The sequence below is a fragment of the Lepidochelys kempii genome, chromosome 1 (assembly GCF_965140265.1).
Source record: "Lepidochelys kempii isolate rLepKem1 chromosome 1, rLepKem1.hap2, whole genome shotgun sequence".
Taxonomy (NCBI): domain Eukaryota; kingdom Metazoa; phylum Chordata; order Testudines; family Cheloniidae; genus Lepidochelys; species Lepidochelys kempii.
The window spans coordinates 336838889-336864268 of NC_133256.1; the positions used below are offsets into that span (position 1 = coordinate 336838889).

At 43.5% G+C, this 25380-nt stretch overlaps 1 protein-coding gene across 1 annotated transcript in view; it reads left to right on the plus strand.

Moving 5' to 3' along the window:
• CCDC3 (coiled-coil domain containing 3) overlaps nt 1–23309 on the plus strand; it is a 71270-nt gene extending 47961 nt beyond the window's left edge. The window contains exon 3 of the mRNA XM_073328747.1: nt 21249–23309. Coding sequence (XP_073184848.1) covers nt 21249–21524 — 276 coding nt within the window. The 3' untranslated portion in view covers nt 21525–23309. The remainder of the gene's footprint in view (nt 1–21248) is intronic.
• Nucleotides 23310–25380: the final 2071 nt, after the last annotated feature.

Here is a 25380-nt window from a genome sequence, read left to right on the forward strand (position 1 = left end):
TTCTGCAATCATGTGCTCTTGCAATGACTCTACTGTAGAACCTTCTTAAGGTGCAGATAACTCCATAGTACAGAAAACATTAATACAAGGAAGAGCAAAATTAACCTGTATATAGGAATCTGTACTAGAAGGAAAAAACGTATTCATGATCTAATTTAAAAATGATAAAAATGATAAGAGTAACACCAAGTGACATGGGACAAATATCCTCAAACTTCTCTAATTACCTGGTCACTACCAACAGTAGGTATCACTAGTAAATGTATCAGAAAAGCAGGATTTACAAGTTCCTACAGATTACTATGTAACCATACTTAAAAGATCCCAAAGTAATTGCCATGTGACCTGTACACTGTCATTCTGAAGACATCAATAACCATGCATTTATCTTGTAATGGTGTGACATTTGCCATGACAATTAAAACTAGAATTAAATGGTCAAGAGTTACAATAATAATAATAACAATATGGGATATTATGTGTCCTATAATATACATTGTTTCCCAGATAAGTTCACCGAAGGGTACACTTCTGCTCACTGTTCACCCATATAAAGCAACCCTGCAAAGCTCCTCAAGCTTAAGTCTCAAACTCATCCTCTGAAATTAGGATAGAAAAATAACCAAAGACATTCTGTCTGAGGAGATAAAGGGTGAATCTTGCTCTTTCAATTATTATCTGTTAATCAGCATCAAACATATCATTATTGCAATCATGTAAACACATTCCTTCTTGTGGAGCACTTACAGTTTTCCAGCAAAAGGCTGCATTTGCTGAGGTTTATTTAACAATATGAAATATGTTCAAGCAGTTACAGTAGAGAGGGTCTTGAGCTGTAAAATTTGAGCATGGATTCCAAATATTCCACAGGACTTGCTGGAGGTCAAGGAGTCCAGGCTCTAGACTGGGCCCATATCTAATTTATGTATTTTGGGACCAATGTTCCTGGTGAAATAAATAGATGAACTCCCATTTACCTCACCAGGAGCAGGCCACTAGTAGCACTAATACTTAGGGCCAGTTTCTGCCATGCTTCCCACATGGAGTTGTTCTTCACTCCATGCAGAACCCCACTGTAATCAGCTGGATTACTTGCTGAGTAAGATATTGCTCAGAGTGTATCAGGGAGGCAGAATCTGTCCCCTAGGGAATAAGAATACAGTAAATCTAAGTCTGCATGTGGTGTATACAAGATCACTTTGAGTCTGGCACGTTGGAAGTCATTCCTTTTTGTATGCATTGGACACTGTCTCCTCCTTAACCAGAAACATTGTGGAACCTAGGAACACAGACTGATCCAAGACCAGCCTCCACAGTGAGCCTTCAACCTGGCACCATAAATCAGGCCCATGTTCTTCTGCTCCACTTTAATAGTCATAAGTGCATTCAGAGGCAGAACAGAGAAAGAAAAACCATTCCTGAGTCCTGAAGCCTAAACTATTTTGGAATTCTCCCCATTCCAACAGTGGTATGTTCTACCATTATCACACATAGGATTGTCCAACTGATCTTGAAAGATCTATGGCCCACTCACCAGGATGCAGTGTACTTAGCCCCATCACTTCCACAATCCACCATGAGAAAGGATATCTGTTCAATGAACTCCCAGTAGTCTGATAATTAGCAGTCTGAGCCTATTTTCCAGATCCCCAGTTCCAACTCTCAGAGCTTTACCCTTTTACTTCAGAACGATGGCATGTGCCAGAGGTATTTTACTAACTGCAGTCCTTTAATTTTCCATGTCTATGCACACTCTATTCCTACCTTACTGAAGCTTTCAGACTTCCTCTCTGCCAGCTCGTGTATCACAGCTAACACATTACTAACATCTTTAGTTTTGGCACCACCAAGTAACTAATCAAGCCTTCAGCGCCTATAGTGGGACACTGAAAGTAGACAGGCCATTGCTGAGGTCTCCTGGTTGCTGGTAGTTCACTGAGCCTCCTACTAACCAAAATAGAATGGCCTTTATGCTTTTCCTTACTCCTTGGTGTGAAGGGGAGCACAGCCATTCCAAAACCCCTGTGTGATGAGGTAAGGTGCTATGCAGAATGCTTCCATGGAGCCAGCCTTTCCCTCTCTGCAAGAAAATCCACATATTTCATTGTCCACATTTACATTGTCCAGTCTTATTTTAATGGAGCTTCCACCTGTTCTCTGGATGTTTCATACATTCCTAGACATTTATATTGAAAAGGCCCATTGGACCATCCTGTGCATCCATTGCCAGATTGCTCCCTAAAGTAGCCAGTGATTGTCCAGTCTATTTTCTTATTACGGAAACATTGCCTTTTCCACCCTCTCTCTGCAGCACCTATTCTACAGTTTAATAGATCTCAAGTCAGGAAGTTCCTTCCTACTACTAAACCTAAATCAACTATTGCTCAACTCCCAGTTATACCCCCGGCATCATCCTTCGTGGGACCGAGCTCACTATTGCCCTCCATCTGCATACTCCTTTACAAAGTACAAAATGCCAGAATGGTAGTGCTTTACATTGGTGTACGTGTCTATAGAATATGCAGGACAACCTGCATATTTATGACCTTTGTTTATCCGTAGATTGTTGTTGTGTCCCACTCCACTTAGACATTATTTAGACAAGCACTAAAAGTTTAATCTTTTCCTTGTATATCAGTCCCTCCAGCCCCTTTGTGTTTTGGAGCTCTTCCTTCCATTCCCTCTCAATTGAGAAGGTCCAGTATTAAAGCTATGGACAGAACTCGGTGTTTTATAGAACTGGGTACTTTTAGGACTTTCTTCATCATAGCATCTGTCGCATTATTGGTTTTTATGCTCACACCGCTCCTGTGAGGTAGGGAAGTTCTATCCCCATTTTAGAGAGGAGAATCTGGGTCACAGGTTAAATTAAGTGACTTGACCAGGGTTGCACAGAGTCTGTGATTAAGCCAGAAATTAAACCTGGGTCTCTCGAGTTCCAGTCCCATACCCTGTGCACTCAAGAAGCCTTCCTACCCTGTGTGTCCCTCACTGATTTCATGAGTAGAGCAAAATGAAAGTAGTAAATGCAACTTCACACCTGATTCTCAGACGCGATACAAAACTCTGCACTTCCTAATCACAGCCAACGAGCAGCAGGGCGCTCTGAGCATTTGACTTTCAAGATCTGAACATGAACAGCAGCAACACACGTATAGTATTCTGAGCTGAGAACGCAGCTAAGGAAATATTTCCTGAGCTACAGAGGCTTATGTGGGGTGCGAAGTCAAGAGGTCGGGTCATGGAGCATTTAGAAGGAATTAGGATATTTATTAACTGTGTTTTAACTTGAAACTGATGCCCTGCCTGACTTGGGTCCCTTGTCTCTCAGTCAATAAGCAGGAAGCTTCCAGAGCAGCTATTGCTGATAACTTTATTATCTTGCAACAAACCCTCCCCCAAAACTTATTTGCAGTATGCATATGGATGTTACACCACGCTTAAGGAGGTCTTGAATCTGACTGCAGCGCTGTCCTCTTACACTGGACCTTTCTTTCTGAAGAGGATTTAGCAACTCTATAGCACTGTCCAACCAAGGATCTCAAAACATTTAGCATTAAACCCGTGAGCTAGAGGAGTGCTAATTCCTTATGTTTGACTTAGCAAGCATTCCTCCCGGGGCTGTAAGGGGACACGCCCCCAGGGTAAAGTGTAGGCTGCCACCCTCGTGCAGCCGAGGAGGCGTGGAAGGGAGATGGGATCCTAGCCTTGCTCATGCCTCTCTGGGAATCTAGAGCCACAGACTGCTGTGGACATGCAGTCCTTCCACTCCCTAGTGGGATTGCAGCTGACCTGTGCCCAGGGTAACAAGGGGGTAGAGGAGGAAAGGCTCCTTGGACCCTCCCCTTGATGCACTCCCCACCTCCAAGGTCAGAGAGAATCCCTCCCTCAGGTGGGGGACATCATGGTATCCATGCTTTGTATTTGAAAGCAGTAAAGTATGAGGTAGGAGAGGAGTTGTTTATGGAAGACAAGGAGGATTAACTAGGGAGTTAAGTAGAAGATAAAGTAGGCTAACTATTAGGGGAAACTTCCTAACACAAACATGACTCGTTCTCCCTAGGGAAGCGGTGAAAGCCCCATTGCTTGAGTCACTTACAACTAGACAGGAGAAAACCCTGGAGAACGCTGTGGGAGGGGTGTGAGTCCTGAACTGGCAGGGAAGTGGATTCCTGCAGCTGACCTAGCAGGTCTGGTCCATCCCTGAGGGCTATGGGTCTGTGAAGATGGATTGCCTGCCTTGGGGAATGGAGGGGTGCAATTCAGCAGAGCAGTTTAGAAAAAAAAAACAGGTTTCAGAGTAGCAGCCGTGTTAGTCTGTATTCACAAAAAGAACAGGAGTACTTGTGGCACCTTAGAGTCTAACCAATTTATTTGAGCATAAGCTTTCGTGAGCTACAGCTCACTTAATTGGATGCATAAAGTGGAAAGTACAGTGAGGAGATTTATATACACACAGAACATGAAAAAATGGGTGTTTATCATGCACACTGTAAGGAGAGTGATCACTTAAGATGAGCTATTACCAGCAGGAGAGTGGGGTGGGGGGAGAGAAATCCCTTTGTAGTGATATTCATGGTGGGCCATTTCCAGCAGTTAACAAGAATGTTGGAGGAACAGTGGGGGGGAGGGAATAAACAAGGGGAAATAGTTTTACTTTGTGTAATGACTCAACTACTCCCAGTGTCTATTCAAGCCTAAGTTAATTGTATCCAATTTGCAAATTAATTCCAATTCAGCAGTCTCTCGTTGGAGTCTGTTTTTGAAGTCTTTGTTGAAGAATTGCCACTTTTAGGTCAGAAATTGAGTGACCAGAGAGATTGAAGTGTTCTCCGACTGGTTTATGAATGTTATAATTCTTGACATCTGATTTGTGTCCATTTATTCTTTTACGTAGAGACTGTCCAGTTTGACCAATGTACATGGCAGAGGGGCATTGCTGGCACATGATGACATATCACATTGGTAGATGTGCAGGTGAACGAGCCTCTGATAGTGTGGCTGATGTGATTAGGCCCTATGATGGTGTCCCCTGAATAGATATGTGGACACAGTTGGCAATGGGCTTTGTTGCAAGGATAATCAAAGGCTGACAAAGGAGGTGTTGTTGTCATCATGAATAGGTTGGAATATGAACAAGAGGCTGCTAGGCAGCTCTCCAACACCACTTTCTACAAGCCATTACCCTCTGATCCCACTGAGGGTTACCAAAAGAAACTACAGCATTTGCTCGAGAAACTCCCTGAAAAAGCACAAGAACAAATCCACACAGACATACCCCTGGAACCCTGACCTGGGGTATTCTATCTGCTACCCAAGATCCATAAACCTGGAAATCCTGGGCGCCCCATCATTTCAGGCATTGGCACCCTGAGAGCAGGATTGTCTGGCTATGTAGACTCCCTCCTCAGGCCCTACGCTACCAGCACTCCCAGCTATCTTCGAGACACCACTGACTTCCTGAGGAAACTACAATCCATCAGTGATCTTCCTGAAAACACCCTCCTGGCCACTATGGATGTAGAAGCCCTCTACATCAACATTCCACACAAAGATGGACTACAAGCTGTCAGGAACAGTATCCCCGATAATGTCACGGCAAACCTGGTGGCTGAACTTTGTGACTTTGTCCTCACCCATAACTATTTCACATTTGGGGACAATGTATACTTTCAAATCAGCGGCACTGCTATGGGTACCTGCATGGCCCCACAGTATGCCAACATTTTTATGGCTGACTTAGAACAGCGCTTCCTTAGCTCTCGTCCCCTAATGCCCCTACTCTACTTGCGCTATATTGATGACATCATCATCTGGATCCATGGAAAAGAAGCCCTTGAGGAATTCCACCATGATTTCAACAATTTCCACCTCACCATCAACCTCAGCCTGGACCAGTCCACACAAGAGATCCACTTCCTGGACACTACGGTGCTAATAAGCAATGGTCACATAAACACCATCCTATACCGGAAACCTACTGAGCACTATTCCTACCTACATGCCTCCAGCTTTCACCCAGGCCACACCACACGATCCATTGTCTACAGCCAAGCTCTACGATACAACTGCATTTGCTCCAACCCCTCAGACAGAGGCAAACACCCACAAGATCTCTACCAAGCATTCTTACAACTACAATACCCAGCTGCTGAAGAGAAGAAACAAATTGACAGAGCCAGAAGAGTACCCAGAAGTCACCTACTACAGGACAGGCCCAACAAAGATAATAACAGAATGCCACTAGCCGTCACCTTCAGCCCCCAACTAAAACCTCTCCAATGCATCATCAAGGATCTCAAACCTATCCTGAAGGACGACCCATCACTCTCAGAGATCTTGGGAGACAGGCCAGTCCTTGCCTACAGACAGCCCCCCCAGCCTGAAGCAAATACTCACCAGCAATCATACACCACACAACAGAACCACTAACCCAGGAACCTATCCTTGCACATATCTATTCAGGGGACACCATCATAGGGCCTAATCACATCAGCCACACTATCAGAGGCTCGTTCACCTGCACATCTACCAATGTGATATATGCCATCATGTGCCAGCAATGCCCCTCTGCCATGTACATTGGTCAAACTGGACAGTCTCTACGTAAAAGAATAAATGGACACAAATCAAACATTCAAAAACAAGTTGGAGAACAATTCAATCTCTGGTCACTTGATTACAGACCTAAAAGTGGCAATTCAACAAAAAAGTTTCAAAAACAGACTCCAATGAGAGACTGCTGAATTGGAATTAATTTGCAAATTGGATACAATTAACTTACGCTTGAATAGAGACTGGGAGTAGTTGAGTCGTTACACAAAGTAAAACTATTTCCCCTTGTTTATTCCCTCCCCTGCACTGTTCCTCAGACGTTCCTGTTAACTGCTGGAAATGGCCTACCTTGATCACCACTACAAAGTGTTTTCTCCCCGCCCCCCCACTCTCCTGCTGGTAATAGCTCATCTTAAGTGATCACTCTCCTTACAGTGTGCATGATAAACACCCATTTTTTCATGTTGTGTGTGTATATAAATCTCCTCACTGTATTTTCCACTGAATGCATCTGATGAAGTGAGCTGTAGCTCACGAAAGCTTATGCTCAAATAAATTGGTTAGTCTAAGGTGCCACAAGTCCTCCTTTTCTTTTTGAAAAAACTGTTTGCAGTGCTGCTTTGCTACATGTTTGGTGCGGAGAAGTGACCAGATTCCATTTACAGGAGATTACACTGTTATGCTTTCTTTGGAGAAACAGGCGACCATTTCCTGTGCGACACTCCCTGTCCACCTTCTGGCCAAAAGAACCTGCTGAAATTTGCTGTGCTTCTTCCCTCCCTGGTTTTAGCTTACAGGTGACAGACAATTCCCCGCTTTGTCATTTTGCTGTCCACAAGTAATAAATCCCAAGGCTGATAGAAAGGGGCTTAGGTGGGAGAGGGGCACTCTTGGTATTTCAAAGCAGGGATCATCCATTTACCTTTACTCAGCAGAGGGGGGAGACTTTGCTTTTTCTTACACAAGGTGAGACACTTCTTCTTGGCTGTGCGTTTTCCATTGGGAAGTACAAATTCACAAATCAAGCACTTTTTTGTCTGAGCCTAGTGTTGTAGGGGATTCTTATGGCTATAGGAATTGCCCAACTGGCTCAGACCCGAGGTCCATCTCGCCCAATATGCTATCTCTGACAATATCCTGTACCAGAGGCAGGCGGGGGGTAATTTTCTGCATTAAGTTTCCCACCTTTTTAATTTCATTTAACAGCCCCCTTTTCTCGTGTTGTGACAGATGGAGAACAGAAGCCCCCGCACTACCTTCTCTATGCCATGCATTATTTTTTATGCTTTTATCATGTCCTATTAGTCATCTACTTTCTAAGGTAAAGAGTCCCAGTCTTTCCACTCTCTCTTCATAGGAGTGTTTTTCCATGCCTGTGATCATTCGTGTTGTTCTGTGATCTCCCCACCCCAGCTGCAGACTATACACAACACGCAGTAGGTGATTGAAGCATTAAGAATTCTGTGTGCACAGAAACACAGACAACATCTCTTTATTTAGTCACCTTGCCTATCTTTATCTGCCAGATATTTTTACTTCACGTAGCATTTTAATTTGGCTGCCTTACAGTACATGTGTGGGCTTGAAATACATCTTTCGTATTTAGTCCATAAAGAAAAACTAAGGTTCCTAATAGGTGACCCAGATGGCATTTATAATGCTTTAGGTTGGATAGCATTTTCTTCACTTCCCACTCCCAAATTGTTGTAAAGTGCGGCCATATCTCACCTCAGAGCTGGCTGCATTTCTGTGGTTGATAAAGCAACCTACTGGTTCAATAATTCATAGGGCACTTGGGGACCAACAGCCCTGCATAAGCATGAGATTTTTATCATACCTCCAGAACAATGGCAGCCAGTAATGGCTAGGCAGGTGACAAACTCAGACAATTTACTAATCTACTTAATTGCCTCCACTAATAATCAAAACAACTCAATACCAACAAACTGTGCACAGTTTGTCGATGCAAAAATATGTTAATGTTTATCATCCCATCCTCCCTCACATTCAGAGCTTGTTTGCTCGCTTCATCCACCTGTTACATCTCCAGTTAATCTAAGATGTCAAACTCTGTGGGGCATGCTTTCTTACTAATTGTACAGAACCTTGCACAACAGAACCCTGCCCAGGTTGAGACTTCTTAGCACTAGAGTAATACAAAAAATAAAAGAATGAAAAACCCATCCTCATAAAAAAAAAATCTTGTGAGCCAAATTTAGCCCTGGCATAATCTGATGCAATTCCAGTGATACTATACAGATGGAGATGGATATTTAATTTATACTGATGGAGATATGTTGGTTTGTTTACCCAAAAACTAGATTTGTCCCTCAGTCTTCATTGCATTTAATGATGGTGACTTAGAATAATTTTGTATGCCCCCCTCCCCACTGCTGTCTAGTTATCCCAAGGTAGATAGTTTCACATCCCTATTATACAGATTAAGAGAATATGTAGCTTCTAGGAGCGGTTGTAATACAAGGCTCGCAGTAAGATAGTCTTTTAAAGGTCTGTGTAACGGGTCATTTGACTCACCACCACAGCACCTCCTGCTGGCTGTCCTGTGAATTAGCTCAGGGTTGCCAGTGCGCACTCCTCAGGTGGTATCTCACACATCATCACTTCTGTCTCCACCTCCAGGACCCGCATCAGTTCTTTCCCCCTTCCAGGGGACCAACAGTCCCCAGTCCAAGCACTCCCCTCAGTGGCAAACTGCAGTCCATTCACCAGCCACTCCCCTCAGTGGCAAACTGCAGTCCATTCACCAGCCACTCCCCTCAGTGGCAAAAGTAGGGGTGGATACCCAGGCCCACCCACTACTCTGGGCCCTGACCCAGGGACCATATAGCCAGCAGCCCCTCCTCCAACTCCACCACCTCCTTTCCTGGCCACTTCCCCACAGCCCCAGCACCTCCTCTGCCCTTGTATCAGGGCCTCAGTTTGGCAGCCTAGAGCTTTCTCAAACTCTGCAGACCCTGCCCAGCACTGCTCTGTCCATGGTACTCCAGCCCTAAGCAGCCAGTGCTCCTCCCTTGAACTCAAGGGAGTGACTGCCCTCTGCTCTGCTCAGCAGCCACTTCTTATATGGGTCAGCCTGGCCCTGATTGGCTCCTCCAGTAAACTTTCCCCTAATTGGCTGGCACTACAAGCCTTTTCCTTATTGGCTGCCTCCCATGCAGACTCCCTAGGATTGCTTTAACCTCTTACATACGAGTGAGGGGCAGCCATCCCATCACAGTCTGCCATGACCATCATGCTTTCAACAGACATTGATGCTAGTTTCTTGCCTTTTAGTTGCAAAATGCCTGGCTTTCCACACTGGTGCTTCCTAATTTCCATGCAGCCAGCGCTCTCAGGCCTTGTCTATGCCCCACAGGCTTTGCCAATACAGTGACACTAGTATAGCTATGCCAGCAAAGCCCCCTAGTGTGGACACAGCCATTACGTCAACAGAAGGAGTTCTGCTGTTATAGTAACATCATCTCCCCAAATGACATTAGTTCTGCCGACAGAAAAACTCTTCTGTTGATGTAGCTACATCTACGTGGGGGTGGGGGGTTGCCGGCATGTGGTGTTTTCATACCCCCACCAACAGAGCTAAGCTGTCAAAACTTAGTACTGTAGACCTGGCCTTAGTTTCAGTCAGTGATGATGAACACAACACACTTCCATTTCTAGGTCATTCTGTTTTTATTCCTTCCCTGAAATTTTGTTAATTCAGGGGGAGAGGGGAATCGTTAAACTAATCCTAGTGAAAGATGAGCGAAGTACTGTAAAACAAAACTTCAGTGTTGTCTAGTTCACACAGCATCTTTCAATCTCAAGCCATGAGTACACTACAAAATTATGTCAACCTAACTTACATCGGCATACAGCCACCGCGGTTTTTATATTGCTTGTGTGCGTGCACACTTGGCTCCTTGTGTCAGTGGTGTGCATCCTCACCAGGAGCACTTGTATCTATTGTATTGCCAGTGTGGGACATTGTGGGATGGCTCCTGAAAGCCAGTAACAGTCTACGTAAGCAACATAGTGTCTACACTGACACTGCGTCCACCTAATTACATCAACCCTGTCTCTACGCTGCTCAGGGAGGTGGTGTTTTCTAAATTGGCATAAAGAGGCACTTACATCAGTGGGAGCCAAATTTAAGTGGAGACACTTCTGCAGGTAGGTCAATGCAAGGCAGCTTATGTCAACCTAACCGAGTGGTGTAGACAAGGCCTCAGAAGATATACATAGGCCAAAGGACACGGACAAGTAGTTTTAGGCACAACCGAGCCTAGCTGGGTTTTGTAATAATAAATGAGTGTGAGGGAAAAATAACAGCATTAGAAAAGTTTATGTGAATTAAAAATAAAATGGATGGAAAGGTTTTATTATATGTTTTATAGAGTATATATTATATAGAGTCTTAAATCTGAGTTAGAATTGTACAAGTGCATAAATCTGAAATGAAAATGACTATTAAAAAGGATTCGGAGGGGTAGCCGTGTTAGTCTGTATCAGTAAAAATAACGAGGAGTCCTTGTGGCACCTTACAGACTAACAAATTTATGTGAGCATAAGCTTTCATGGGCTATAACCTACTTCATCAGATTTTCCACTCCATGCATCTGATGAAGTGGGTTATAGCCCATGAAAGCTTATGCCCAAATAAATTTGTTAGTCTCTAAGGTGCCACAAGGACTCCTCATTGTTTTTATTAAAAAGGAGGAAACATTAGCAGTCTAATTTCAGTACCTAAGCTGAGTGAAATGCAAAAAGTCAAGAAACAGCATATAATGTAAATTAGATTATAAAAATCCTTTAAATTATCATCAAAGGTGCTTTTAGTAACAGAGGGAAAGGTTTTATCTTTACTCAAAATGTGATTTTTATCTTGACAATGCCCCTTTAAGTGTAGTTCACACAGAAGCAATCAACCTAACACATACATCCCATGCCCTGTGCTATATCTTCCTTTATTGCCCTGGGGATGGGGCAGGACAGGGAGGTACCTGGTATATTCATCATCCCTGCCCTGCCCCACCCCTGATGGGACTCCATGCAAAAGGCTGTATTACCCCATCCAGGCTGTGGACCCCCACTTTACATGGGCAGCCACACTGGAAGAGAACCTGGAAATGCAGCTCCAAGGTGGGCCTTCAAAAGGCCCGGGCTCAGGATGGAGGCGAGAGAGATGGGAATTAGGCACTAAATGGCACTGGTACCTTTGTACCGCAGCATGAAAACAAAGTGCTGGCAGGGTGCTAAATTATCATCATTACCCGAACTTGGAGGTTAATAAAAACATCATAGAAAGTGTTATTTTACTATAAATTACGAGTCAAGACAACACTAGGAATACAGATCTCAACAAACAGGTATGCAAGACCTCACCTACCCTCAGGGCTAAACCTATGGGAATGTTCATGCTAGTCTCCTGCCCAACTCCATACATTAAAATCCTTAACGTGTGGTTCTCAAGCTACAGCACAGGGGAAGCTGCCAAACAACTGGAAGACTGTTTTAAATCCAAAAGGCAATAGGTATTCCTTGCTTCAGCTCTCACTGGGTGCTCAGCACCTTGCAGGATCAGACCTGTACACTGTAATATGACCATGATACAAATGTTAATACGCGCAAAAGGAAGATGAGTGCTTTAGCCACCAGCCCAAATGGAGACTCCAGAGATCTAGGTTCAGTTCCCAGGTCTGCCACTGCAGTCCTGTTGGACCTTGGGCAAGTCATTGGTGGGCAACAGATAGCAACTGGGCACCTAAGTCACAACTGAGCCCTGGAAAATCAGCTTAATCTCTCTGGGCCTGAATTTTAAAGGCTCCCATTGAACATTCAACTCCCATTGAAATCAATGAGAAATAGATGCCTAAATACCTTTAAAAATCTGGCCCTCCACGTCATCTCTGTAAGATGAAAATACTTCCTTCCTCCCACTCTTTGTCTTTCCTGTTAATTTAGATTGTCATCTCCTTGGGGGAGGGCTTATCTTTTGGTTTCATATCTGTATAGCGCCTTGCCCAGTGGGTTCCCCAGTACCTGACTGAGTGCAACTGCGATACAAGTAACAGGAAACTGATATACATGGAGACAATTGTGCTCCCCTGCCCCAGTCTCAGCAGAGGAGCCACAGGCTGAACAGGACCTGGAATCTGTAGAGTTGTCTCTTCCGTAGAAGTGCTCCTTGCAGCTCAGGGTTCAAAACATAGTGGTAAGGCAGTGTTGGGGACCCCATCACCTGTGTTGTACCTATATGATGGACAGAGGGGGCTCTCGGGTTGTCAAGCTAGCTCCTTTCATCAGCACTAAATCCACTCAAACCCAGCTGTACTGTCCAAAGCAAATCACTGTTTAGTCATAAGAACTCAGAAACCCTGGGAACTTGAAGACAAAGATGAAGATTTTAACATTGGATGTCTCCGATATTTACCACAAACAAATACCCACCCAGAATCCAAACACCGCACCAGAAATGAAGGTTGTGCTTTCAAATTAATGGGCTCTTTGCTGTAGTTAAGTTTTTCAAGAAGTTCATAGCTGAGTTTAAGAACATGGTTAAAACAATAACAGCAAGTTGTGGAGTTTTTGCCCTAGCAACCAACTCCCCCCTCCCAAGTCCAACAACCCCCGTCTTCCCCAAAGCAAAACAGTCCTGCCTGCTGAGTCGGTGCATTCTGGTGAAGCAGCTGGCACATTGGCACACTGGAAAGTCCGTTTTGTCACAAATTGTAAACAGAGATTGCATTTTCCATGGAGAGTGCAGGCGGCAGGAATCCTTGGCCTTTTCACAACCTGCAATAGGAATGCCAGCAAGCACAAGAAGTGCCTGGCAAAACTGCGCTTTGGTCCATGCTGCCTGCATCAGGCTCATTAAGTTATCACTCAGGCTGCTTGTTGCAGCTACAGAGGGGGGTTAGCCCCAACGATCAGCTTTAAGAGAATTTTAAAACTTTATCACACATGGAACCTGAATTTAGGTTCAGCCTCTCTGCCCCAGCGTTTTCAGCTTCTAGGACAGGGCTGAAAGGTTGGGGGTTTTTTTTATTTGTTTTTGTTTTTTGCAACTGTAACAGTGAGAGACACACCCACCCCTTTTTTCATAAGAATGGAAGCTGGTCTGCTGGCGAACAGTTGAAAAGGCTGTCCTTGCTCCTGGGCTAGTTCTTCATGACTCACGCTTTGGGGAAAGTGAATGCTTCATATTACTCTTCAGTAACCTGCTGATGGCTGGAAGCAAAGACAGCAGTCATAGGAAAGCCATCAGCCATCACACTGTCAAAGCTGATGAGGGCTTCTTCCACTTGGAGGGTTATCACAGGAAAGGGCCTTAAATCTTCCCTGACAAACACATACATCTGCGCCTAGGATTCGGTGACAGGCCTCCATATAGCAAGCATAACCATCAAACTCCCCTCCCACGGACACAAACACACCCAGTCCCCAGCCAGTCTCTCCGTTTGGTACTTTACATAAGTTTCCATAACCCTCCCCACCTGCCAAAACCCTCCTTCACTCCCTGCATCAGTGATAAGCAAGCTGTCACAGTTTCCTCTCATTAACTGCTGCTGACAGGGGCTGAGTCTGCTGAGGCAGCAGCATCCTAAGGCCCACCCATGGCAGGAGGCAGGGCTGTGAGCACATCAGCAGGATTGTTTACAAAGGAGTCCCCCATCCAGTCTTCTTCAGACAAGGGATGGGGGAGTATTTTGTGAGTGATCTGTATCATGTCTTATTTACACTGTACTGTTCCATGGGGCACAGAGAGAGACCTTTTCCTTGCTGGGCAGACTGACGGGGCTCAATAAATATATCCTGTATAGAATTAAAAAATAAAGAGCGAGGTTTGGCTCTCAAATCTCTCTAAAAAGAGTGAAACAAATAAGGAGCCAGAGGTAAGCGTCTGGTGCTGGCTAAGGTTTCACGAAGCACCTAAGCAACGTGCAGTCAATCTGACCAGCTTCTCACGTTCTCTGTGATTTATAGCATGGAAGGCAACTGGAGATAAATGCTGGGATACAACAAGATCTGCTGCGGTGAAGATACAGCATGTGCAGTGCTTAATTTGTAATGAAAGAGGTCTCGGGGCTCAAGCAATTCAATGTTGGGGCTCAAGCAATTTTTTTACTTTCATAACTGATGCAGCAAGTCCAGGGATGCCGGGGCTCAGCCCTGGCACAAATTAAGCACTGAGCATGTGCAAAGGGAGCGGCCAACCACTGCAGCTCCTATCTGTAGCATTTGCCCAGCGTTCCCAGAGAGCACAGATGTCATTTCTTCCATCAAGCACTCCAGATGCCGTTGGTAACTTGTTTTTGTTGGTGTGATCTTGGTTTTGGAACTCTGTTTTGGGAAGAAAAAAATTCTGGACTGTGCACACTGCTTAAGGGAGAGGCTGAAATCTCAGCCAGAGCAGTTACTTACATGTGCTCCGTTTGAGCAGTGCGGATATCAGGGAAGTAACCGTCTCATCACTGTAACAGCTGTGGGATGAGAAGGGTGTGCAGTTCTAGAGAATTCAGCCGTAAGAGAGAAGGGGGGCCTACTTTTTAAAGCTAGGAATTACTGTGGGGGAGGCCCTGATTCCTTTTTTAAAAAATGAACCCCATAGTAACAGAATGTAATAATAACATAAGCATCCGTAGACATCATGCCAACGAACAACGTGAGTAGGGATGGGAATTTTTGGCCCAGGACACCATGGCAACCCTCCCCCCACTCTTAGAAAGAGTACCAGAGTAGCTTTATTATCCACGGAGAGCAGAGGAAACCTCGTTTCATAGGTTTTAAGGCCAGCAAGGACCATTATGATTAGGGGTCTACTAAATTCACGGCCGTGAAAAAACACATTATGGACCATGAAATCTGGGCTCCCCCATTAAATCTGATCTTTTGTGTACTTTTACCCTATACCATAGGGTAAAGTATAGGGTAAAAGTATACAAAAGAACACAGCATTTCTCAAACTGGGGAGTCCCAACCCAAAAAGGGGTTACAAGCCTATCGTAGGGTGGGTGTAGTATTATCACTCTGACTTCTGTGCCGCCGTCAGAGCTGGGTGGCCAGAGAGTGGCGGCTGACGGCTGGGCACCCAGCTCTGAAGGCAGTGCCGCTGCCAGCAGCAGCGCAGAAGTGAAGGTGGCCTGGAATATACAACTTTATGAACACATCTGCGAAATTTTACTCTTTATGCCCTGAGCAACCCGCGAAAAATGTGCGATTTTGCCACGATTGAAGTAGACCCCTAATTATGATCATCTAATCTGACCTTGTGCAAAACACAGGCCGAAACTTCTGGCTGAAGGGAAGCATATCTTCTAGAAAGACATCCGGGCTGGATTTAAAGACTTCAAGTGATGGAGAATCCACCACATTTGAAAATCTTGTAAGTTCATGGTGTGTGGTTCTATCTGGAACTCATTTTATCTCCCTCAAATAGGTGAAGGGCTGAGTTGGCACTGCTGGGGTTTGAACTTGTGGCTAACCTACTTGATCTCTTCTATGCCAGCTTAATCATTTGTATACCATTCATAATGTATAAATGCTACCATTGTGTCCCATTGCCTTTGACAGCAGAGCGATCTCTGATCATTATGCCGTTACTACAAAGCATCTTTGTGATTCAGCCATAGGAGAACAGAGTCCAGTGCTTCGGCCATTCAGAAATCAGCTTATGTATGAAGTACAGATTTTATAAATAAACGTAACCTGTGTGCACACGCTGTAATAGTGCTCATTCCTGCAATTGCATTAGCAAAAACACGTGTTGTTTGATATAATACTGGTTTTTATTGGCTTGAATACATTTTGTTAAGCCTGTGGACGGAGTGAGGCTTAAAGGCAGGATACATTTTTAAGACAAAATATTTCAGATCAATACTTAGACAAATGAATCTCTGATTCCACAACAATAGACTCTCTGGGCTAAATCCTGAGAGGTCCTAGGAACCTGCAACTCTCAGGAATTTCCTATGTCCATGCTACCTGTCCTTACCTGGGTCCTGCAGTAGATTTGACTTCAAGCCACCCTGGAACTTTGCGAGCTAAAGAAACTATGGAACAGAGAGAGAATCCTAGCAGAAGTCATCTCAAGAAGAACAAGTTGTTCTGAAGTGTTATTGGCTAGAGGGGGTAAACACAATACCAGCAGAGCCCAGCGGTGTAATTCGTAAACTGTTCTAAGCAATGCCCTCAGTCTGGGGTGACTTGGCTGCATCGCTCGGTTCCATTAGAATACATTGTAACTAAGTTTTCCTTTCAAAAGTGGCCTTAGAGGCTCCATGGCACCGGTAAGCTAGCCACTTGATTGCCAGCCCTGACACTAAAGCTGCCATTCACTAACAGCTTCTTAAGACAGTTTTGCTCTTTCCTCTCTAGTCTCCTCGCCATCCTCTGCTCATTCCACTATCCTCCCATGAGCCACATTTGATTCTTTCACAGCATACTAGGGGGGTCAGCATCCCGCTCAGCACACCTCAGGCCAGATGGAGCAGCTTTCTGGTTGGCGGTCATTCCCAAAACCACCCTCCTTAGTCATAGGGAGGAAGGGAGGAGCCTATGCCAACTCAAATATAGACACTGGAGTGTGCTGCTGAAGCCTGAAAAGGGCTTCAGATTCCTTCACTTTGGCACACCTACCACTTTCCCTCTAGCCCTCCGCAGAACTCGTCCTTGTGCTGGAAGTGTGTAGGACGGCTCTCTTTAGTGACTCTTACTGTGCTGTATTGTTCTGCAGGAGACTTCAGTGGCCTGTTAACTGAATCTGATGGGCAGGAAAGAGCATTTTACTTAGCTGGGTTGCAGCACTTCTTAAAAACATAGCTCACAGAACGTACGTGGTCACGTGTGTTTCAAGTTTTATACCTGAGGTAGCTTTCCATGCACAAGGAAATGGAGCCTGCTGGTGGGAGATGCAGAATGAATGAGGCCACAGAACCTGCCCAAATGCAACATCCAGTTCTCTGTGGTTTTCAGAGGTGTGAGTGGTAATGAGTGATCCCATTTACACTAGTGTAACTCTGTGGGACCTAAATGGGATCACTCTACATTTATACAAGTATAAAACTGGGCAAAATGTGGCCCGAAACCTGTCTATATTAGTGAAAAGCTCAACGTGTTTGGAAACCACTTTTAACGGAGGCCCTATCTATGCTGCAACTGGATTTTTCTAAACAGTTGGCAACACAGTGGTGATTTCCAGGCTCCTTGTGTCTCAGTGATTTCCATATCAGCTCTGCATAGTTTACAAGTAAAGAGATGATTTTTCTCTCACTCAACAATGCAAATGCAACCATGGATCAAACTGTCAAGCTGGTTTCTGTCTATTACGTGCCTCCACAGCAGCAATAAAAAGTTCCTCAGGACCAATTCTGCACTAGTTCCTGTACAACCACACTGTCTTCAGTAGATTTAGATAGGGCTGGAATTTAATAAACAATCCTGTCAACGATGCACAAGGAGGCATAAGATCCAGCTCGTACACATAGGTGTTTTGGCTCTGACAGCCTAGCAGAAGTTCCAGATACTCAGATACAAGTCAGCCCTTATAAGAAGAGAGCGTAGATGAATAGTACTCAAATCTTACTTTTGTCACTAACGCCAGCCGTCAGGGATTCTGATACACAGCGTGCACATCTCTTGGGTAACAAGGTACCATTCTGACATAGTTGTTTCTCACATTAGAACCATACTTCTACATAGGAATTGCCAGACTGAGTCAGACCCAAGGTCATTCTAGTGCAGAACCTGTCTCCGGCAGAGGCCAGCACTGGATGCTTCAGAAAGAAGGTGCAAGAAACTTCACAGTAGGTCAATATGGGATAATCTGCCCCCCCCGTGAAAGTCATGTTGTAATCCCTAATAGCTAGGGATTGTTTTAAGAAACTGCAAGTGAAAGCTGTACACTCGATTTAAGATTATTCTTAAATGTTCAGGTTGAAGCTTCGCAGGAGACTGGGAAACATGAAAGCCAAGAATAACTGGCTGTTTTCAAATAGCTTGTGGATTTAGCTTGCAATATGCATTATTGGAAAAACAAACAAACATTCTCTATTTCTGAGCAGAATTTGGCCCTTTGTTTTGGGGTCACCATTCTCCTTTGCATGCATTTATAAAGCCACTTTGGTGGGAGTGTGGTCACTGCGAACGGTTCCGTACCCAACGAAGTCTTGGGTCTCATCTTGGGTCTCGTCCGTAAAACGGACTGAAGCAAAGTAGCCAGCTGCAAATGGAAGCTGCTGCAATGTTGTCCTGCAGAGGTTTTCGATGGCTGGCAAGTTTCCAAAGCAAATGAAACGTTACCCATCCACCCACCACCTCCCGGTTTGCTGAAAAACATTTAAAAACAAGATGGAAAAAATAGTATATAGCAGCATGTAATTATTCATTATCTCTGCAAGTATTCACTTATTTATTTAGATTTCAGTCTTATTAAACTCCACACCAAAGGAAGCCTATCCAAAGCTCTAGGAGCCCTCAATGCCTATTTAAAAAACAGAAGACGATTGGAGATACAAAGTAAAATTTAATCAAAGAAAAAGCATTTCTTTCTCTCCCCCTCCTCCCCCTGGCCCCACAACATTTGATGGCCTGTCGTGACCAGTGCAGCTTAAAACTCCAATCACACTATTAAAATTTAAGAGAAATATTTTCCTAGAAAGAATGGAAAGAAACAAATGCTCTAGAAGGGACTTCACTTCCTCCAGTCGCTACTGTACTCCAGAGTTTATTGGTAAGATGTACAGATTTACTAACATGATACATTAGGAATTTAAACCCTTTGTTTCTCTAAACTCTGCCCTGAAACAATGCCTGGGTTCTAATTTTTGTTAGCACTAGTTTTCATTTTTAACATTGATTTTTATAACCCTGTCATGACAGCCATGACATGGGAGGTGAAACCTAAAACAAAGGCTGAAATAAGAGGAAAAAAACATACAGTGAGCCTATAAACCAGAGATACAACGGCACTGTTGAATCATGATAGGAGAATGACACAGAGGGATATGCCCATGTGATAGTATTTGATACATTACAAACCAGTTACAGACCTAAAAGTCGCAATACTACAACAAAAAAACTTCAAAAACAGACTCCAACGAAAAACTGCTGAACTGGAATTAATTTGTAAACTGGACATCATTAAATTAGGCTTGAATAAAGACTGGAAGTGGAAGACACAAAGTAAAACTATTTCCCCATGCTTATTTTTCCCCCGACTGTTACTCACACCTTCTGGTCAACTGTTGGAAATGGGCCATCCTGATGATCACTACAAAAGGTTTTTTTTTTCTCTCCTGCTGATAATAGCCCACCTTAACTGATCACTCTCGTTATAGTGGGAATGGCAACATCCATTGCTTCATGTTCTCTCTGTGTATATATATCTATATCTATATCTTCCTACTGTATTTTCCACTGCATGCATCCGATGAAGTGGGTTTTAGCCCATGAAAGCAAATGCTCAGATAAATTTGTTAGTCTCTAAGGTGCCACAAGGACTCCTCGTTCTTATTGCTGATACAAACTAACACAGCTACCACTCTGAAACCTTAAATATTTGATGCTATCTTTAAAAAATTATTCATCAGTCCATTCCTTAGCTTTACAGTTCTACTCAGACTCTCTCATCCTGGAGGATTCCAAAGACTGCAAATTAGGGGGCATTCCTGTAGTTGTCCTGCTGAAGTCAGTGGGAATTTTGCCTGAGTAAGGACTGCAGGAGTGAGAGGAGATTTATACATTCAGGAGCACTAAAATGCAGCAATCAACTGGTGCATTGCACAGTGTGCAACAATGGGGTTGGATTGGGGAAGGAGAAAATTTTTGACCAAGGGCAAATTTCTACTCTTAAGAATAAGGCCAGGGGCACTTTAATATCCACACTGAGATGACATGATCTTACTTTTTAAGGTCTCATCTATACATAATAAACTGCATAAAATTGGGGGAGCGGGGGAGGGAATTTAAACTTTGGAAGGGCAGAGTCCAAACTTGCCAGGATTTGACCTTGTGGTTCCAGGCAAGGTGGGCACATCAAGTGTCAGATTTAGATCATTGTGCCATCCCCTTCTGTCTCTATTAGAAAGAACAAGGATAGGCTTGAACCAAAACCTGGAACTTCAGAAGGGTTTAAAAAAAACAAAAAGAAACCCCTGGGTCTGATTATAAATTTTGCAAATGGCAGAACTCAATAAGCTGAATTCAAATCCCAGATCTGAAACATGGAGGAGAAACAGGCCAGATCTCCTTCTTAAGTTCAACTAAATGCCACTGATGACATAGACCAGTGATTTCCACGCTGTGGTCCGCGGACCCCTGGAAGACTGCAGATTATTTCTAAGATTTCCAAAGGGGTCCACACCTCCATTTGAAATTTCTTAGGGATCCGCAAATGAAAAAAGGTTGAAAACCACTGATTTAGGTTAACCTCTTGTAGAGCTCATTAAGGTGATGTTGATAGCTAATGTTATTAAGATCTGAAATAGTTTGTTCTTATATTCAGAGAAGACTAAGGGGTAGAGGATTTTAGGAGAAAACTGCAAGATGAGGAGGAGCTTCCAAAAGCAATCGTGCAGTTGTGGGGTGTTCCATCAATAGACTGTCTGGGGAATTTACACACACATTCATAGTGCAAGTGGCTTCCTGGCTTTGGTTTAGAGCTCATGTGTCCTGTTTCCTTTCTACTCTTCCCTCAGCTCATGTGTTCTTCGGTCCAGAAAGCCCTATTTGAGGAAGAGGATCAAGTGAAGAAACTGCAGCAGAAGGTGGCAACCTTGGAGAAACGCAACAAGCAACTGCGAGACCGGGTGAAGAAAGTCAAGAGGTCCCTCCGGCAAGCCAGAAAGAACAACAGGCACATGGAGCAGATAAACCGAAAGCTCAGTGAGAAGCTCTCCTCTGCAGGAGGTCAAATCCCGCATATTAACTCTTTAAAGCAAGAGAACTCTCATGCTACCTACCTTAAAGTATAATGCAAGGTTTAGGGTACAAGCCAATGATATTGGTGACTTAGGGCCTGATCTCATGCTCCTTACACAGCCAAATACTCCAGTGGGAGTTTTGCCTGCATTAGAGTGCAGGATTTGGCCCTCATACCTTGTCTACACTGGCATTTGAACCATGTATGTAAAACAAATGGGAACTCTGTTTAGATACAGTTCTAGATAAACAGGATCAACACCAGATTTGGCTGGACACTAGACTGGACCAAGCTGTCTGAAGAGTGCTTCCAAAGAGTCTGTTTGAGCCTTACGGGGAAAGCAGCATCAGTACGCTTTGGGTCCATTTTCACTGCCCAGCCTGGCAATATTTGAAACCAGGTTACCTGGACCTGTGTCTAGGATCGGATCCAGCTCTCACAGTCAATGGGAGTCTTTGCACTGACTTTCCATGGGAACTGAGTCAGGACCATAAAAAAGTAGATTTCAGATCCAGTTTTCAAGCATGCTTCAATTTTTAGGGTAGACAAGGTCTCCTGTCTTGTAATCACTGTTTTGAGACATGATGGAGGTTGCTGGGCAACCTCATTTACCTAGGTTTAGATACTGTAAAGATCACATCAATATCAACAGGGCATTAAAATTAAGGTAGTTTATATGTGTATATATTTTAAAATCCTATAGAAAATATTTTTATTACACATTTGATATAGTCTAATTTCTTAAAGTATGAAGTAAATCCTGTTTCTTTGAGGCAGTCATCCCTTAAAATATATTTCCCAACATTCCTTCTTAGGCACTGCCAAAAGAGATTAGAAACTGAATTATTAAAACGGCTTAGGTTAAGGCAGCAATCTCATTGGTTGACAAAGATGCCAACCTTGTGTGTATATATATATATATATATATATATATCAGTTCATGGCTTGGAACTTGTTTGCCAAATCACCCCTCTTCATATCAATACGCCATGGAAGAGTAGTGAAAAAAAATAAAGGAAGGCATTCGGTGTGTTTCCCCTTTTTGGTTTGTTTTTTTAATATTTATTTTATAATCAATTTATGTGACCTGAATACAAATACGCTTAATACTTGCAACTTTAGGACAGGGGCAGACAGACTTTGCCCTACCAAGGGCAACGTTGACAATTTGCCAGGGCTACACCTGACTTGCATAAAAATGTCCAGATAGCAGCTTATCTTTATTCCAGAGATGGGGCCCAGGGAGGAATAGGTCCCTGCATGCAATGCTTGATCTGAACCCCCAAACCTTACTAGACTATCTAGATCCTAGCGGAACATTGCATGCTGGGACATGTAGTCGCCACAGGCTGCACCTCTGTACCGAAGAGAAGAGCAACCACAGGCCGCATTGGGCTCATGGACCATCCTTGCATTAGGACCTAGAGGGAGGCTGTACCAGCTTTTATACAATCATTTGCATCAAACCAAGATGAACTTGAGACTTAACTGTTGCTTTGGCTTCTAGGAAGCAGCTGAAGCTTAATTATCTTCCAACTCTGCTCCGCTTGGAAACAGAAGCATATATTTTTCTCCTGAAAAATACTGGCATTTCTTAAAAGTCTGACTCTTCTATAAGCTACAGCATTTTCAAAGCATCTGCCTGTCGGGTAGGCATAATTCAGGTTGAAATAGTACAATTTCTGGACAACTACTGCAGACCGGAGGTTTTCTTAGCATCCTAAAAACCATCAATAGATTTTTATTCAGTCAAAAATAAAATCCAGAGGAAAATATCTAGGTTTTGTGTTGTTTCTATTTTTAATCTGTTTGAATAAAATTAACTGTTTTCTTGGCATTCGTACTAAAATCCTGTGTTTACTTTTTTAAAATAAAAATGTTCTTTGTTAATCACGTATGTTTAGTAAGGCCGATAAGATGTTACTAATACAACTAGATTGTCGTTTTTAAATGAAAAGGTGATTTTCAATCAAACCAAAATTTTGCAGAATATCTTTGTTTTGGTCAAAACTTTTTGTTTGTCAAGAAGAATACTGAAATTTCTCATTCTGTTTTGGTGGGGGAAATCCCACTCTTTCATTTTTAAACTTTTTTCTCTCCTTTTCTAGTGGGGAAAAAGTATAAAAAAGCAAGAGTGTTTATTTCCCTCTAGGAATTTCAAACATTCATTGTATGTTTGATCAGTTGATTGAATTTTTCATTGAAAAAACAAACAAATTTGTGCAAGACAAAACATTTTTCTTTTGAAATTTTTCACTTTTTTTTTTTTTGGACCAGCGCTAAAGATGTGGTCTAGCAGCCTGAACACTACACTAGGAGGCAGAAACTCCTTAGTTCTGATCTTGGCTCTGATCCTGACTCCCTTCGGGATCATATAGCTTAGACAAGAGTTTTTAGAAAATTGTGTGTGCATTTTGCACATGCAGACACATGCATACAATTCATGCCTTGTTTGTACATGGTTACTACAGTCAGACTTTGAATCCCGATAACTAAGCGTACCAATTTGGGTGTGTAATTGTAGCACACATGATTCATAGAGTTTAAGATCAGAAGGAACCATTAGATCATCTAGGCTGGGTGTAATTTAATGACCTGCAATATACAGGAGGTAGGTTACCCCTGTACTGAGCCCAATAACTTGTGTAAATGACCTTAAACTCTACCTCATTCTCTCCTCTGTAAAATGAGGATACTACTACTTACCTATCTGGCTAAATAGTGAGAATTACAAACGTTACCTAGACTTACTGAAGTGATACGTATTATTAGCAGACTACATCAGAGTATGCAGATACTGGGAGATCCACATTTCACAAATACCCACTAGCTTCCTAGCTTGCATTACTTGTGAGATATGTGCATGCACTGTATTTAGTAAGGGCTGATACGTAGAGTCCAGTGATGTGTGTGTGTGTCTGCATTAAACAGAAATGCACTGTCACTATGCTCATGGTCATGCACTGTGGTTGCAAGGGACAGAGTTTGTAATGCATGTAATGACAAAAGTACTGTCCCTTTCCATCTGAGGAAGGTACCTGGTGGAAACATGTAAAGCCAAATTGTGACTGGCCCTTACACAGGTACACAATATGGGTGTAACATCCTGCCTAAGTGTGAGTGCCCATCTCCAGTGGGTGATCCACAGAAGATAAGAGCATACTACTACCAGATAAAGGAGGTACTCCTTTAGCTCAAGGAGTAAAGCCGGCACTAAAGGTCTTGGGTTCTTTCCCTGATGGTCATTAGACATTGGTAGATTTGAAATGTTCAACCCCTTGGCTAAGTGTCAGATTATTACATAGGCATAAGGAGCAGGGAACAGGCACAAGTGCAGTGCTTGGTAGTGGCAGTGTGCACACTAGATTTCAAATTCACAGGCTGACAACCATCAGGGCTAGAACCTCAAGAACAGTGGAAAGCAGGTTGTCTGCTGCTGCCACGTGATCACGATGGGGACCTCACCCTCCTAAAAGCTGGAGCAACGCCCCTCCATTTGGGAACACAACACTTCCTGGAAACACCTCAAGAGTAGTGCAAATTCTCCTTCTTTCCAGCCAAAGCTCTCAGATGTACTGTATTTTGTGGGATGTGCTACATTTCAGTCAAATCAGGCTCCCTGTCTCACTAATTTAGGAAGTAATCCACAGATGAGAGCACCTGCCCCCATCAAAATAGCCCTTAGCCTGCAGGAAGGTGCCCTGGAATAGGATCCAGGAGACCACAAGATCAAGCCTCACCTTTTTTACTGACTGGTGTTAATAATGTGCACTTCATACCCCTGTACTGTGGATGTGAGGATCCCAGGTTTAACCCCTGCTGACAACTTCCATGGGGGACCTTAAAATTATTGTACTTCAGTAGCACCTCTGAGCCCCGGTTATAAGCCAGGACCCCCTTGTGCTAGG